The 17,183-nt window shown below is 42.8% G+C and overlaps 1 protein-coding gene across 4 annotated transcripts in view; it reads right to left on the minus strand.

The window, feature by feature from the left end:
- The window catches only part of CEP126 (centrosomal protein 126), a 54,175-nt gene that overhangs the window by 14,578 nt on the left and 22,414 nt on the right, over window positions 1-17,183 (minus strand). For 3 of the 4 annotated variants that reach the window (XM_014524334.2, XM_025214685.1, XM_025214683.1), the window contains one exon: window positions 2,575-4,729. In XM_014524334.2, the coding sequence (XP_014379820.1) occupies window positions 2,575-4,729 (2,155 nt within the window). Of the gene's footprint in view, window positions 1-2,574; window positions 4,730-13,428; window positions 13,537-17,183 lie in introns of those variants that run through there. The other variant, XM_025214686.1, reaches the window with a different exon arrangement.

A 17,183-nucleotide genomic window follows, 5' to 3' on the forward strand; every position in this document is an offset into this window, starting at 1 on the left:
TTTGGACTCTCTGGCCCTGCTCCTCAGCCCTTGGTCCCAACCCCTGGGACTCTGGCCTCTAGCCCTGCTCCCAGGCCTCTGGTCCTGTTCCTGGGCTCTAGCTCTACTCCCAAGCCTCTAGCCCTGATCCTAGGCTGGTTGAGACCACCACCACCCCTTGTTTCAATCCCTAAACCACTGGACCCTACCTCAGCTCTAAGACTACCAACTCTTAGCCCCTGAGAATGCACTATCTCCCTGCCCGCTGCTTGCTCAGAAGCATCTTCTATGTCAGCAGCCAGGGCAAGACTGACTGGCCCAGGGCTTATCTCCTGGTTAAGCCTCAGCCCTTTCGGTCAGGAGCTCCCCTGGCTGCTGACTCAACTCCAGGGGCCTTCTCCCTTCCTTAAGTAACAGGCGTGCTCAGTGTCTGTTATACTGCTCTACTAAGATGAACAGCACTAAGCTGATAAACATTTGTTCAGCTTACAGCATAAAGTCTGACAAGCAGCGTTCCCTCTAAACTGTGTGGTGTGCGCAGCCACACAGGCGTGCTCATGCCACACTGCCAGGCACGCCTGTGCTGCCGCGTAAGCCATATAGCTTAGAAGGAACAATGCTGACAAGGCCCTAATATGGCTCTTGGTTGCCCTGAAAAGTTCCTCATAAATTTGCTTCAGTTTTGTAAAGGAATGTGTAGCAGAATAAAGATTGGCACTGATTTAAGTGAGCTTTTTTCTGCTCTAATGGAGGAAAACAAGATATTCTTGGGTTGATTCTGTTTCCTCTATTTCGAGTTTGTAGAAAAAGCAGCTGGCAGCATTCTAGCTGGCATCATATTAAAAATTCTGCACTTGTGGAACACTTCAGTTGTGCAAGGTTGTGAACAATATCGGAAGTCACCCTTCCACTGGTCTAGGCAGATAACTGTTTACTAGTTGTGAATGCTGAACAGGTCTTGGCTACTTTGCAGTGGCTGTAGATGACTGTTAAACTAACTGAGCCCAAAAACCAAAGTTATGTTACAACTAGCCCCTCGCAAGAGTTATGTGCTATCTGCACTGTATTTTGGTGTAGAACAACTCTGTGTGACCCATGAGTTGTGCTACTAGGGCAAGTGGCTGACAGGCTAAGGGATGAGGAAATAGTTTCCTACATCCTAAATGCAAAGCAGCCTTTGCCAGATTGCTTAAGTGGGTCTGCAGGGAACAAGGCATCAAAGTCTCTATGAAGGCAAAGGTTCGTAAGACTGTGGTTCTTAATATTTTGTTTTATGGATATAAAATCTAGACATTCCATGATGGTTTGCCCAAGTAATCAATGCTGAAATGCTGCAACCAACTGACTTACAGACTGATGCATTGATAATGAGGGTGCAACTCTGTTGGGGTGGTCAGGTTGCATGCATGGGTAACTAATACATGCGTAACCAGCCTTTATGTATGTTGCATATCAGCAAAACCCAGACAGCTGAAAAAACATTTTGTGGACCTACTTGATATACAATAGATAAAGTTAGAAGTCCAGTTCTTAAGAGATGAGAAAGCCTTTTCTTTTAACTGGAGGGCACCTGAGCAATATTTAGGATAGCCACAATATGTTAAGAGGCATGAAGTGGCTGTTTATACATAAAGGAGAGTTGTTGGAGTTATGAGCTCTGCCCCTGCGGAAAACTGAAAGCTGTATAACCAAAAAGCAGCTCAGCAAACAATACTCAGTCTATACAGAATCATAGAATCACAGAAAAATTAAGGTTGGAAGGGGCCTCAGGAGGTCATCTAGTCCAATCCCCTGCTCAAAGCAGGACCAGCCCCAACTAGATCATCCCAGCCATCTCATCCTATACAGGCTGAGGAAGAAGGGGACCCCAGGATTCTACTACTGCTGCATGGCACAGGACCGTATTTAACAGGGCAATGTTTTTATACAGAGGTGTAACAGGGAGCTGGGTAGCTGGGGTAGCGGTGACACGAGAGCAGTGACTTTGGCTGCTGGTGCCATTAGTGCGATCGCATGGCTGTGGTGACAGCTTTTATTTTTCCATCCCTGAACTGGTGCCCGGGGCTGGTGCCAAAGCTGTCCTGCCTTAGTTGCACTATTGTAAACTTAGCAATCTTAGCAATAGCAAAAGTGTACAGTACTATCACTTAAAAAATCCCAGAGGCCTGTGATTCTGTCATGTGATCCTGTTAAACATTTCCCAGAGGACAAAATCCTGCCAGTTGAAAGTAGCTAGCTTTGTCTTTAGCTTACCATTCAAAATATGGTCATTTTACTATTAACTTGTCCTCTGTGCCCCTTCTTCTCTCACAACGGCTTGGTTAGTCCACCTGTCATGCCTGGTCATTGGTCAAGAACATAAATATTTTGGGAAAGGGGATTTCCTTTAGCTTAATGCTTGGAGAGTACGTGGGACAGCGATCTCTGATTAAGATGTTTTTATAATACAAATAATAATAAGAAAAGTAGAAACTCTGGATGTTTGTCTGAACAGTTAAATAGTTCATGTTTTAATTTAAAAAAATGCTCACTATAACAACCCCACTATAATTTTTTAGACTTTCTGCATTGGAAAATACCAAGAATAATTCTTACCAGCAGCAAATTCTTTTTGAGCTAGGGCACTATGCACTCCTTCACACAGAAGATTTATTTCTTCGTCAGTTGGTGTTCGATCCAGCCGTGGTCCATTTTCCGCATAAACAGGTCTTTTTTTGGTGCAAGGTATACAGCAGTCTTGCTGGGCACTTGTCTGAATACTATCTACAGTATAAATAGTTTTTGCCAAAGGTTCATATGTAGATACACTGGTGGAAAGTGTGGATATTGTCATATGACCACATGCAGTACTCTTATTATTTTCTGTGATACTTTTATTGCAATTCTGATCTGCTGGCAAAATATGTTTTGCATTTAAATCATTATTTTTACTGATGGTTTGAGGTTTAGAAGAATTTACTGGTTGATACCCACTCCTAGTCTCTGCTACATTTTGTCCAGTTGTGCAGTCTAGTAAAAGTTTAGGTGGTGGATGAGGTATCATGATTTTACCCTGAGCTCTTATAACTTTGCTAGCTTCACTAGCAGACTGTGCTCGGATTATAGTGCCCTTCCTATTTTTGGGTATAAAACTTGTTTGGGCTCTGGCAGATATTGGTCTTCTGATTATTTTTGTCTTGCCTTTATGCAGGTTACCCCTTTGGATTTTAGAGTCATTACTATATAGAGGGTTACTTTTTTCACCTGGCGATGCCATCCATGCCTGTTTAGCAAAATGGTACCTTGTATATCCTAAAGAATTCAGAAGTGTACAGTCTCTCTCTGAGCCTCCAGCAGTAGCAGATTTTGTGTATATCAGAGTAGAATCCTGGTGATTTTCTGAGCAAACAGGACTTGCAGTGCAAGAAGCAATACTTAAATCAGTGTTAAGAGCATTGATTTTAGTTTGAACATGAGATGGTTGCAGCTGAGCCTGAGATACTTTACTGGGATTCCTTTCAGAACATTTTTCGTCACCTTCTACTACTATTTTGTGATTTTCATCAAACCATCGCAGTTTCTTATTGGTCTTTTGATCCTCTGCATTTTTCTCTTTTATTTTTACTAATTCCAAACTGTCTCTGATACAAGATATGGTTTGATTCCCAAAGCTGAACTTTGGTTTCATAACTACCGATTTAAAAAAATTATTTTCATATTTAGATTCCTTTTTTAAAATACTTTTGAGCAGTTTTACTCCATATCCCTCCCGAACATTCTTTCTCAGGTTTTTGTGTTGATTAGGCAAGTCAGAATTAAACCCTGCATCAGACAAATGTGGCATGGCTTTGGCTGTATTTCCATGTTCTTCTTTGTCGTCTTCTTGATCAATGTTGCATAAAATTGATGTATTAGATGCATCTTGAAATAAAGATGATCCTTGATTATTATCATTAAAATATTTAGTAGTTTCTTCTTTCTCTTCTATCAAGTTGTCCAGATTATCAGTACATGGACATGTGTTTGTATTTTTTTCCTTTTGTATGATATCAGCTGAGAAACTACTGTTGTGGCTACCAATGGAGTTCCATTGTTTCGGAGGTAAAATTACAGGTGTTGCCATAGGATGACTGGCCATTTGTACTAGTGTAGTTGTTTTAGGTTGGATTATTTCAGAACTCTGCCCTTGTACTAAATCCTGAATTCTTTCTTTTTGAGAAGAATCAGAGGTAGCCCATGCTTTGCTTGGTTTGAATACATGGTTGTCAGTGGTCACCAAGCTCTCTCTGCTAACCATTCCAAAAGATGAACTGTTTTTTTCTTTCTCTTTGTTTTCCCTAAAAGTACACAGATTTTTTACAGAGGTTACCTGCTTATCAGAAGCACATATTTCTGTCATTCTTTGTTCAGATTTGATAGGAACAGATGATTTCTGCTTTGGATTATGTCCATGTTCAGTGGGAATCAGGACATTATGTTTAGGTAAATCATCATGAAAAGATGTGTATATGTGGCCACTCTGCATATCTAACTTTCTGAGCCAATTATTTACATGTTGGTTTTTAGAAAGAGTCAGTTCAGCTGTCTCAGGAAAAGATTTATTTGTAGGTTCTGATTTCTGGGAATTGTAGGGTGTAGAGTCATACTGTTTAGTCAACGATGACAATTCACTTGGTGTCATATTACTTTCATTTTGTTCTCCAGCCTCAAGACTATCCAGGCTTGATAGGCTTTCAGAATTGGTTATTTGGTTGACTTCTTGATGAAAATTCTGAAACAAATAAGAAAAATTAGACCAGTTACATTCTTAATACACATTTTTTCATTATTTAGTATAGTTTTGTTCTTTTCAATTAGTTAGATCACAGATTAAAAATCAGATAGAGTAAATCACTTGCTGAAGAGTCCCGAAGAAAGATATTTTCTGTCTTGTGGTTAAAATAACCTTACACAATACATCTAAAATTTTCTTAGTCAACTGATACTTACTTAAAAGCAATATCAATTCTAATCCTCTCTGGTTTTAAAAAATCTGCTGACTCAGCTAACTGAAGTATAAACAAGGTACCATAATAAAAGTAAAACACAGCTAGCAACTTTAATTTTACCGTACAATATTTGTAAGATACCTTTGTACTAGGGGTGTGCAAAATGGGCCATATTCAATTTGGATTCAGTCTGAATTGGGGACAGTGATTCAATTCATTGATTCGGATCGCTGTCCCGATTCGATTCGGCCAAATCTGAATCTGAAGATTTGATGCTGATTCAGAGAATCACCGATTCAGCCATAAACACAGCTGTAAATTTTTTTCTACGTACTTCAAGGTACTCCCCCCCGGCCCCACAACGCTCTCCCAGCTCAGTGATTGGCCATGAGGGGACCCCAGGTGCTCCACCAGACCCAGGAGGCACCAGTTGCCCACATGCTCCCCAGCAGACCCGGAAGTGGACTGGAAGTGCTTCTGGGCCACTTCCAGGTCCACTGTTGAGCATGCTGGGACACCTCCGCGCTCCCATGGCACTCTCCATCCGCCCCAGCATCTCAGCATTCATGAACCGCCTGGTACCTTGAGGTATGTAGAAAAAACATTTAAAGCTATGTCCATGTCTGAATCATCGAATCTCTCTGAATCGATTTGGAGGGTTCCGATTCTATTTGGAGAGATTAAAGGGTCTCCTGATTCAACTCGGATCCGGAGATTTGGCCACGGAAATCGGGCTGAATCTCCACCAGACCGAATCAACAACCAAAGCTTTGCACAGCCTTACTTTGTACCCCTGCTGCACTATCAGAATAGCCTAAAAGATGATAGAGTGAGGCGATGAATCTGGTCAAATTGGAATACATTCACAATAGTGGATTGAGCATCCTTATTCTTATGCCAGGGCTATAAGTGGTTAGGAATCATCCAACTCTATAGGTTTTTATATGATATTCTGCAAGACATTATCCAGACAGCAACATATTTATTTTTCATGAAGATGTTTAGTCTGCAAGGGCACCCTCCATTTCCCTTTGTGATCTATCCACAATTTCTTTTTTCCATGCATCCTTGTGCACTCAAAGGCACCTTCCATTTGATTCATTTAGTCAATGCTGAATAAATGTTATTTGCATAACATATCATTGAAAGTAATTTCAGTTGGAACTGATTATGTGTTTACAGGAGGGGTAAAAGTGGCTTGCAACCAGAAGCCTGTGTTTTATCAGAAGAAAAGCTACCTTTCAGGTTGTTTGACAAATCTATTTCTTGGCATTTCAGAAATATTCTATATTCTGAATATGCTTTTGAGAATAAGGCATTTTTATTATAGCAAGCAATGTGCTGGATGAAAAACTTTTAAATACTATTTATTGTGATACATATACAAAACCATTACCTTTTGGTTAACGGTGTTAGGGTAACACTATGTGGATTTTCAGAAAACACTGGATCTGCAGCTGAATAAAGGCACGACCTGTGGCCTAGCAGAGCTGCTGACCACAAGGCAGAATGAGATCTAAGCCAGCCATTTGCTTATGCTAAGTGACCATCGTAACTGTGTCAACCATTTTCTGAGGAAAAAGCAGCAAGTGAATCTGTGTGAGTCCGTGTGCTGTGAAAGAGGTGACGTTTTAGGAATGTGGAAGATGGTACAACATGAGACTAAAAAACAGACTGGAGTGTGAAAAACAACACATAATTGGTAACAGAATCCGAAATGAACATATGCAAAAAGGTGAATGGTGATTGGTGAAGAAGCTCCAGAAGCTTTCAGGTTTTGGTCAAAGTTCGCCCATTGACTGAAGAGCAGGAGTCAAGGTCTTTGACATGCACTCATAGCAAAAACACATGTAAATGCATAGGCAATTCTATGCTAATGAAGCAAACAGTAAACAGAGGTGGAGCTTGAGATGGGAGGAGAAATGGGTGGGACGGGAGGAGGGACGAAGGTGGAGTGAACGTTAATGAACCTAAACCAAAGTGTATAAATGTGGGAAAAACTATTGTTCAGTGCAGGTCCCCGAAGCCGTCTTCATTCTAAATAAAGCTGTTGCGAGCAATGTGTGCTGGTGTTTGCTCCCTTCCTGCTCTGGCTAATGAGTAACAGGACCCATGAGCAACTGGAGTGTCTCCCTAGTTGTTGGGCACCTCATGGAGTCAGGGGTCTAACAAACAGTAATAGTATTGGGTAACAAATAATGATTTCAGTAAAGAACTAGGGGGAGCCTTCATACTTTAGGAAAGCCAATTTAGTTCTTCAATACCAAAGTACTCCATGTATGTCTTCCATACCAGTATTGTCTCAGCCTGCACATATATAACCTGCGGTATTTCCTGCAGTTATCAAAGAAAGTGAAATATGTACAAGCACAAAAGAGTAGAGAAAAAAAAATCATATACATTCTTTCCACACCCCACCTCTTCCACTTTCTCTTTCTGGATTGTAATAAGCCCCCCTCTCCACACTGAAGAATGATTTTAGAATCTAAGTTCAAGTAAATCATAATGAAAAACTAACAGAGGTTAATTAAAGAGGACGAGTGGCAGCACCATCATCTTCTTTGGCTTATTACTTTAACAGAAATATCTGCAATTTGCAAAAAGAGCTAAGTGAGGAAAAAGTATTACTCTTTTGGCAATTATATTGAGAGCTGAATTTATAAAGGCTTATTCATAAATAAACATATCTTTTTACATAAATTTTTATGTAAAAAAAAATAAATAATGCTATTTATTTAAAGATGTATACAGTAATGTGATTGTTAAACCATAAAATTACAGATTTTAATGCTATTCAAAGAGTTTTAATTATAAAATAAAGAACATAGTGAATCCTTGGTGGATATTTATAAAATAATCTTGAAAGATTTCTTGTGGCTGAATTAAATCGTATCTTGCACTGAATGTATGTTGATATAGATTTTATTATAGTTATGATCAGAGATAAAGAAACAAAATACAAGAACAAAGAACCAAGTGTAGGTGAGATCCTTTTAGGGAACATTCTAAAACTAAGGCAATGAAAGCTAGTGTCTTTCTAGTAAAGCAAAATATATAGAGCTTTGTTAGTTACTTATTAAATGTTTACCTTTAGCCAGATTATATTTTAACCTCTGTTTGAATTTTGCAGCTAAAGAAAGAAGAAAAAGTATTGCTCTCTAGAAATCTCTGCCTCAGACCAAAACTTGAAACTACCTTTGGTGTTTTCAGGTAGAACACATGCAACATGAAAACAAGAAAGGTATGTTTCTAAAATGATCAAGTTACAGTGAAACCCTTTGTGGAGAGGGTTTAAGCTTGGTTTATTGTCTTCTACCTTACATCGGTATAACTACTTTTAATAATAAGGTGTTTTCCCACAAGTCTACTGAAAAACTAAAAATAACATTTGCTTTATTCTTTATGAATGCTTTTCTCCTGCCTTGTGGAATAATCCTTTACAGAAATTCTCAATAGATAATTGAGCTAAAAGAAACTGTCTTGACTTGCACGCATTTTACAAATGTACTTGTTTCAGTCTTAAAAAAGCATTATGAAAATTTATCATCCCAAGCACAACTTTTATTTGTCCATCATACCTATCAAATATTATTCATTGAAGAAAAAATAAATCTGCAGATATGATAGATATTATAATTTTGCTTTTCCAAATTTTTCTTAGAGTCAAAGGAATTCTTACTTTTCTTTTAAAAAGAGGAAAAGATACTATTTACATAGCACCAAAGCTGTATTTAACAATAACTGTCCCTCTCTGATTGTTCATGTTCAGTCATGTCTCGTTACCAGGGCACAATGCACATTAAATAGAAATTAAAAAGGAAAGACTGGTTAGCTAGTTTCCTTGGTTCCTCTAACAAAGCTAGTGGCAGAACTGTAATGCTATCCAGTACACCCACAGATAGAGGAATGACCTTCTGGGAAGGTTAGCTGCAAAATAAGCAGGGGTAACTGATGAACAGGGATCTGGGTTTTCTGTTTCCTATGGAAAAACAGAGAAAACCATGGATTTCCTGGTTTTATCAGAGAAAATGCAGATTTTCTCTTTCAGCAGAGAAACCTGAAGATTTCCCCTTTTTGCAAAGAGCTCTGCAGACTGGCAGAGTTACAGCCTACAAGAGCTGTTTGCAAAAAGGGCAGGAAAGGCCCAACCCTGCCTGGAGGGGCAGGGGGAGGGGGAGTGGGGGAAGGGCAGAGCCTGCGGCTTTTAGGTCAGGCTTACTTTCCTCCCAGAGCCTGTTAAGTGGTATGTGGGGCTTGCAGGGGGCTGGAGGGTTGAGGAGCAGGTCTGGGATGGAAGCTGGCTGGGGGCTAGGGAGCGGGGAGATGTTGGGGAAATACATGGAGTGTCTGGCCAGTGCCTCCATATGCAGCTTCCCCTAAGGGCTGCTAGAGTTGCTTTCATTTCATGTGCCCCCAACCAGGCACTCTGGCCTGTGTATGGAGGCAAGGGGCACAAGCCAGGCTGGGGGGCTGTTGTGGGGGCAAAGAGGGGCACCAGCAGGGCCAAGGAGGGGGTGCTGTGGGGGGGCTTTAGTTTAAAATTATGGATTTTGAGGTTTTTATCAGAGAATTAGCTATTTTTTATCATGGAAAACCAGGATCCCTGCTGATGAATAAGCAGTCGTGGACCAAGCAGTGGCACCACCACCAGGATGTGGTGGGGACAGCAGATGGCAATGCTTTCCTGCCTGAAAAGCCACATATATCCTTTGATGGTGCCGTGACATGGCAAATATAGGTTGCTACTATAATAAGCCTGCTCAGACCCCAGCCATGGGTCTACAAATCCTCAATGGTGGAGCAAGAGGAAGAAGATATTAAAATCTCAACAGCTGCACAGGCAGATGAAGGCTGCAGCAGAATGAGATCTCTGTCTTGGCCTCCTTGCCATTGGATTAAGGGTCCTGCTCTGTCAAAAACTGTGTGGAAGCTGATGTGCAGCTGCTTCTCCATAATAAAGGAAATCACACACAGGTGTCTTTCATAAAAACGGCCTTTCCAGCACATTTTTCAAGCCCTTTGGCAGCCACTAGTGATGACAGGAACAGGATTGTGAGGTCTGAAAGCTCCTAGTCATGAACTGGCATTGTGAGGTCTGGAAGGATTGTGAGGTCTGGAAGCTCCTAGTCATGAACTGGCATGAAGGCAGCAGTTACAAGAAGGTTGTCTAGTAGGGCTGTGTGAAGCTTCAGTAGCCGATTCGATTCAGAGGAGGTTCGGCCCGATTCGGCGACCAAACCTCCAAATCTGAACAGAATCAGGAAAAGGTCTGAATCAATTTGGAAAAGATTCGTCGCCGCTTGGGAGATTTGGCCATAGACAAACAGGCAGCAGTCCTCACCATGCTGGACACAGCTGGTAAGCCTGTTGTGGTGGGCAGAGGGGGGAGGGAAGGGGTGTAGGGGAGGGAGGGATTGGGACTGAGGCTGGGATAATCTGCCCAGCTGGGGCGGGGGGTGAGGGACTCAGGGAGCAGGGAGTGATGCAGGCATGGTGTACTCTGGGCAGAAGGGGGCAAGCAGCAGGAGGGCATAGCACACTCGTTGCCCAGCTAGGGTGGGGGTGCGGGGCATGGGATGTGGGCACTGCCGCCAATTGCCCAGCCAGGTCAGGGGGTGGGGTGTGGGATGCAGGTGCTGCAGCTATGCCCTGCTGCCGCTTGTCACCTTCTGCCCAGAGTGAGCCTTGCCTGCATTATGCCTCTCCACCCCCGCCCTGGCTGGGCAAGCAGCAGCAGGCCAGAGCCCCAACTCCCCGCACTGCCTCACCCGCATCCTGCACCCCACCTCTTCCACCCCGGCTGGGCAAGCGGCAGCAAGGCAGAGTGGGAGGGAGGGCAGGGCAGAGCCCCTGCTCCCAGCACAGTTGGGCTCACATCAGTGCTGGGAGCAGGGCCTCTGCCCTGCCACTCCTTGCCCAGTCGGAGTGGTGGGGGGAGGGGGCATGGGATGCGGGTGCTGCCGCTACTTTGCTCTGCTGGGCGGAGGGGAGTACACTGCTGCTGCTTGCACAGCTGGGTTAGGGGGGCATGGGATGTGGGCATTGCACCACTGAGAGTGAGGGCTATGCCCTGCTGCAGCTTTCCCCCTTCTGCCCAGAGCAAGCTGTGCTCCCGGCCCCGGCTGGGCAAGCGGCAGCAGGGCATAGCCGCCTCTCCCTCCCCCCCACCCCAGCTGGGCAGCTTGTCCCAGCCCCAGCCTCAATCCCTCCCTCCCCCACATCCCTTCTTTCTCCCCTCCGCCCACAACAGATGTACCAGCTGGAGGGAACTGTGTCCAGCATGGTGAGGATTGCTGTCTGTTTACTCTATGGCTGAATCTCTGAAGCAGCGCTGAATCTTCGGATCTGATTCGGCCAAATCGAATCAGGACAGTGATTTGAATCTCTAAATCGAATCACTGTTCTTCTGAATCGGCTGAATCTGAATCTAAAGCAAACACTTGCCGCTTCATACAGGCCCATTGTCTAGCACTTGAACGAGGACAGTAGTGCAATTCGGCAACTGGAACTGAGTAGCCCTCTTCAGGATCTGCTCTGATCACCCTGCATGGGGAGGGAATTAGAAAAGGTGCATGTGCCTGAGTTGCACCAGAGTCTGTTGATCCCAGATTGGCTTTATCTACGTAAACATTGGGCAAGCGGTTCAAATTCTGTGCATGGTTTGTACTCGGTGTGATGGCACGCCAAGCTGAAAGTAAAACGCCATTTTCTGCCCCCGTCTGTCAGCGGTCATAATAGCTCCTGTTTATACCTCTTCATTCCTAGTTCATAGCCTTCCAGTATCCCTCCAAGATGACTGCTTGTATTTGCATAGAGTTTTTCTCTAATATTTAGCCCAGCCTGTTTCTGCTTCTTTCATACTTGAGGAAGGACACCTGATGCCTGAAAGCTTGTTTAACAGCTCTCCTGGTTATAAGGTTGATCCAATAAAAGATATCACAAAAAAGCCTTGCCTCTCAACATTTACTGGACCATTATGGCTACAATCACACTCCTGCTGTTTTTATTCTGACCAGGATAAATTGGGTTGGGGCACAGATTTTTTGGCCCATCTTTTCTAGGGCCTTCCTCCAGAGAGGCAAGCAGGCAACCCCAGAATAGAGCAGTTTGGATGCCTTGGTAGTTATCTCAGGTTCTGTATGGCTTTTATGGAGTCCTTCAACCATTACACCAAGACCTTCAATACATATGTCTAGGCAAAAGTATGGAGGAGTGGAGGCTGTCCTAGACCTACGACCCCCATTTAGACCACTGAGACAGAGTCCAAAGGCCAGATTGAGTCTAGATGTTCAGTGACTTAGTGGTTGTAGCTTCTGCCAGAGAGCAACAGCTAGGAAGTGCTCTAACTACTTAATGCCTCAGCGACGGTGCGTTCCTGTCTGGGTGATGTCCCTTAGCCAGCTAAGGAGTACTCACAAGGCACGGGGACTAGGGTTTTGAGGTGCCCTATACTCACTTTAGTCTGGGAGGTTGCAACATTGTGATATTTTATAGGAGCTACCCTGCCATTAGTAGCCCCACCATGTTGCCACCAGGCCCTGCAGTCAGATGAATTTTACAGTCAAACCCAGGACCAACCAGCCCTCTATAATACTAATTATATCAGCAATGGGAGCAATACAAAATTAAGGATTTTATAAAAATAACCTGCATGAGGTAAGCACTAATTCTGCAAGAGTCAATAGAACTTAGCTTCAAGTCACTTAAGTGCTTTTAAAATTTAAGCCCCAAACCAAAGAGCATTCTGGGATTGTTCAGGGACTTGAGATGCTTTGCTAGGACCTAGGAATTCATCTGCCAGATATTACTTAACAGTATATCTTGTATATTGTCATGGTGAATAGTCTTTGTAGAATATTGTATTTACTTGTGATGGTAAATTAAAGCATAGGGAACAAAATGCAAGGATCATAAGCAGTGCCCCAGAATAATTTAAATCTCATTTGAAAGGTTAATACATACGATGTCCCTAGAGTCTGGTCTGATAGAAATCTAAGGTTTGGAACTAAACATCTCAAACCAGCTACTGATCAATATTGATCACTATAATAACATTTGTTTTTTTCAATTAAAAAAATTAGGAAACTATTTAAAGGAATAAGTTAAAAAATAAGGTTTCAAAGTCAAGTACTCAAAAGTTAGGACATACCCCCAAAGCTGTCTTTGCATATACATCATGATACAGTCTTTAGTTACATGATTTATTACAGGATTACACAAGACCCCTGTTTCATATAGTTCATAATGTCTACTGTGCTGAAAAGCTGAATAAATTGTGGGGTGAATGAGGCTGTTATATGTGTGACCCATGCTTCATGTATCAAAGTGGGAAGATTTGCATTGCATGTGATAGGAATAGCAGGAAAGTCAGAATGGATGCCTGGCTATAGAGAAGGAGATTCTATTTCTGTGACAATCTGATGAATCTATATACAATTTATTAATTCTTGTTGATGTTATGAAATTGCTGTATTAGGAATACCTCAGTGTCTGTGGAATCCACCATGTGCTGTAACTGCTGTGGCATGTACCTCCTGGATCAGGAGACTGGTTCCTTTTAAAATCAGAATGGTGTCCATTCAAATAGGAAGTCCTGGATTTTATGGGCATAACAACATCACTTTACACTGGTGTTCTGAAGAAAAAATCATTAATGCTTGTAAAGAGCTAAGACCCAGAACCTTAAAAAGTATTTAGGTACTCAGCTCCCACTGAAATATAAATGAATTAGATACCCAAGTAAGAGTCAAGAACCCAAGGAGCTTTGAGAATATAGGGCTATAATACTATGATACCAATGTGACAGGGAAGTCCATAAAGAAATTAATTATTTGTTTTTAATGCAAGGTTTGATGCTAATAGAGAGGGCACAGTGAATGAGGAGGATGAAAAGACAGTGAACAGCTTCTCAGTTTGTGTGCAACTTCTATCCTGCACACTGATTGAGATGGGCGGGGGGGGAGGGGGCATGTGGAAAAAATAGTAGTTAACCAGATCATTAGACTGTATCTTAATGAATAAATACAAAGGATGCCAAACCTTCCATGAGAAACCTTAATTCTGAATGGTCTTCACTTTGCACTGCTTGACATTTAACATATTTTTGTGTGTCATTTGTACGAAAAATTCTATGAATACTAATTTAGTGATCTTTACTCATTCATAAAGATTTAACATATTGATCTGCATTGTAAATTTTTGTGGAATACTATATCTTGGCCTCAACCCTCCATTATGATCTAATGAAGTGGCACCCTGAATTTACGCAGGATATCACTGAAATCTTGGTCCATTACCAAATCTTGTTATGAAGCTAAAATGTCATCCTATAAAGATACCAATAGCTGATTATTCACCAGGCACACTGGCCAATACCAATCCAAGAACTGATTTACAGAAGCACAGCCAGGCAGTGTGGATAGCAGTTCCCTGCAGGTAAGCCTGTGGAGGGGAAGGGGCATGGGGCAGGAAAGGGACATGGTGGGGGTAGATCGAGGTCCCCAGTGTGAGGGAGGGAATGGGGCAGGGGCTGGGGACACTGCCCAGCCAGGGCAGTAAGTGGGACCCTGGGACCAGGGTGGGGAGTGGGACAGAGCTGTGGATGGCTCATCCAGGCCATCAGCATACCGGCACTTAAAAACGGTGGCAGGCACACTTGAACTGAAGCTTGGCAAATGAGCTTTAGTTCAAGTGCCCCCACCACCATTTTAAAGCACAGGGATGCTTTTAGGAGCTGAGCCGAACACAGCAAGGGTGGAGAAGGGCTGCCCACTGGGGGCTCAGGGCTCTCCGCCCTGCTGCCTTTTGCCCTGGGAGCCATGTGATGGCTGTGCACCTCCTGGCCATCTAGCAGCGGGAGGCATAACTCGTTTCTCCCACCACTTCCGGATGGGCAGGGGATGCGCAGTCAGTGCACGGCTCCCGAGGCAAAGGCAGGAGGGCAGAGAGCCCCGAGCCCACAGCGGGCAGCCCGCATCTGTCCTGTGCACAAATCCAGGGGGTCACATGCCACCCCATGCCTCCCCCGGGGTACATGCAGTGGCACAGAACCGCCCCTCCTTTCACACCCCTGCACCTCCTGAATGAGCTGCCTGTGGCTCTGTCCTGCTTGGACCCCAGGGTCACATTCACCATCCTCAGCCCCAACCCCTATCCCACTCCCTCCCTCACCGTGGGGGCCTCAATCTGCCCCCTCCATGCACCTTCCCTTCCCCATACTCCTTCCCCTTCATAGACTTGTCTGTGTGGTGCTGCTCTCTACACTGCCCAGCTGCATGCTGTGGCTGCACACCTGCATGTAGTGTCCAGGGGCCTGACCAGAAGGCATTTTATATTTATTGGTGACATTATTGGCTACAATGGCCAAAAAAACCCGATGATGTTAATTTTCCTTTTATTGGTGCTGATCCGATATGGCACCTATATATCAGTGCACCTCTAGCTTGGAGTGAATCAATTCACTTGCATGAGAATACCAAAATAACTTGTTTGGACAAAGTTAGTTAAATTGGCAGCTATATTCAAATTTAATTAATAAGGTTTATAGCAAGTATGAGGTTACTGGGAAAAGTCAGATAATCTGAATGACACTGGTATGTTGCAGGACTGAATAAGAACCAATAACAACTTAAGATCATTGACCTTGCTAAAAGGATAATATGGACATCACTTGATTCTGTCACATGATCAGCATATTCATGCCATGAGTCTTAATGAATAAAGATGGACAGCATTTTTATGTTTAGAAGACCAATCTTGGAGTGGAAGTTGTCACTGAAATGAAAGCTGATTTCTATCCAAGTGCCCCCTTCCCTAACCTCATTTAAAAAAAATTCTTCTAATGGACACAACGTGCAATTCTTCTAATGGACACAAGGTGCATTACAACTTTTTGCCTGAATACCAAGGAGTATATACACAGAAGGCTATTTTTCTCTTAGTTGTGTCCAGACCTCTGAATAAGGAAGCAGGATAGGACATGAATTGAAGATGCAACAGAAGATGCATAGCAACTCATTCCAGAAATAACACAAAGTTGCTGTAAAAAGGAGTTCAATTTTTTCCATCAAAACATTAAATTTTATAGATGTAGTTCAATTCCACAAATACATAAGTAACTTAAATATTGCAAGCAATCATTAGTCATATGATCCAGCTTATTCATGCAAGTAATTTTTTCCACATGCAGAAGTGTCTGTAGGTTCGATTCATTTTGTTTGACTTTACTAATTACAAAAACTAAATGAAAGTAGTTTTTGGTCCAATATCTTGCTTTACTTTTGTATACTAGATATATTTTAGTGCATTATGATTAGACTTGGCAGAATTCAATTTTTATTTTTTAATAAATCCAATGGATGAGATTGATGTTAATTTTTAAGCATTTATTTCCATTTTTATCAATTTTAATTTTTAGGATTGTACAAAGTGAGGGGTGTAGTCAATTTACTAATGACAGTAGGATATTAAAAGCTTTAAAAAAATCACATCAAAATATTTAAAAAGTAAATATTTGTAAAGCAATAAATCATACCTGTTTTAAACATTCTTTTCATTCATAAAAAAGTGAAAAAATTAAAAATAAATAAATAAAAAAATATCTTGGGCCTTTTGCTCCAGTTATTTCATAGATTTCATAGACATCAGGGCTGGAAGGGACCTCGGAAGATCATCGAGTCCAGCCCCCTGCCCAAAGGGCAGGAAGTCAGATGGGGTCATAGGATCCCAGCAAGATAAGCATCCAGTTTCATCTTGAAGGTGTTCAATGAAGGCGCTTGAACCACCTCCGGTGGCAGGCTGTTCCAGACCTTGGGGGCTCGGACAGTAAAGAAATTCTTCCTTATGTCCAGCCTGAAACGATCTTGAAGTAGTTTGTGACCATTTGACCTCGTCGTCCCTTGGGGCGCTCTGGTGAACAAACGTTCCCCCAGATGCTGGTGGTCACCCCTGATAAACTTGTAGGTGGCCATCAGATCACCCCTGAGCCTGCGCTTTTCCAGGCTAAAGAGCCCCAGGGCTCTCAGCCTGTCATCGTAGGGTCTGCTTCCCTGACCTCTGATCATGCGCGTGGCTCTTCTCTGGACTCTCTCAAGCTTCTCCACATCCTTTTTGAATTGTGGAGCCCAAAACTGGACACAGTACTCCAGCTGCGGCCTCACTAAGGCCGAGTACAGGGGGAGAATGACGTCCCGGGATTTGCTTGAGAAGCATCTATGGATGCAAGCCAGCATTTTGGTC

This window comes from Alligator sinensis, unplaced genomic scaffold, assembly GCF_000455745.1.
Source record: "Alligator sinensis unplaced genomic scaffold, ASM45574v1 scaffold40_1, whole genome shotgun sequence".
Classification (NCBI taxonomy): domain Eukaryota; kingdom Metazoa; phylum Chordata; order Crocodylia; family Alligatoridae; genus Alligator; species Alligator sinensis.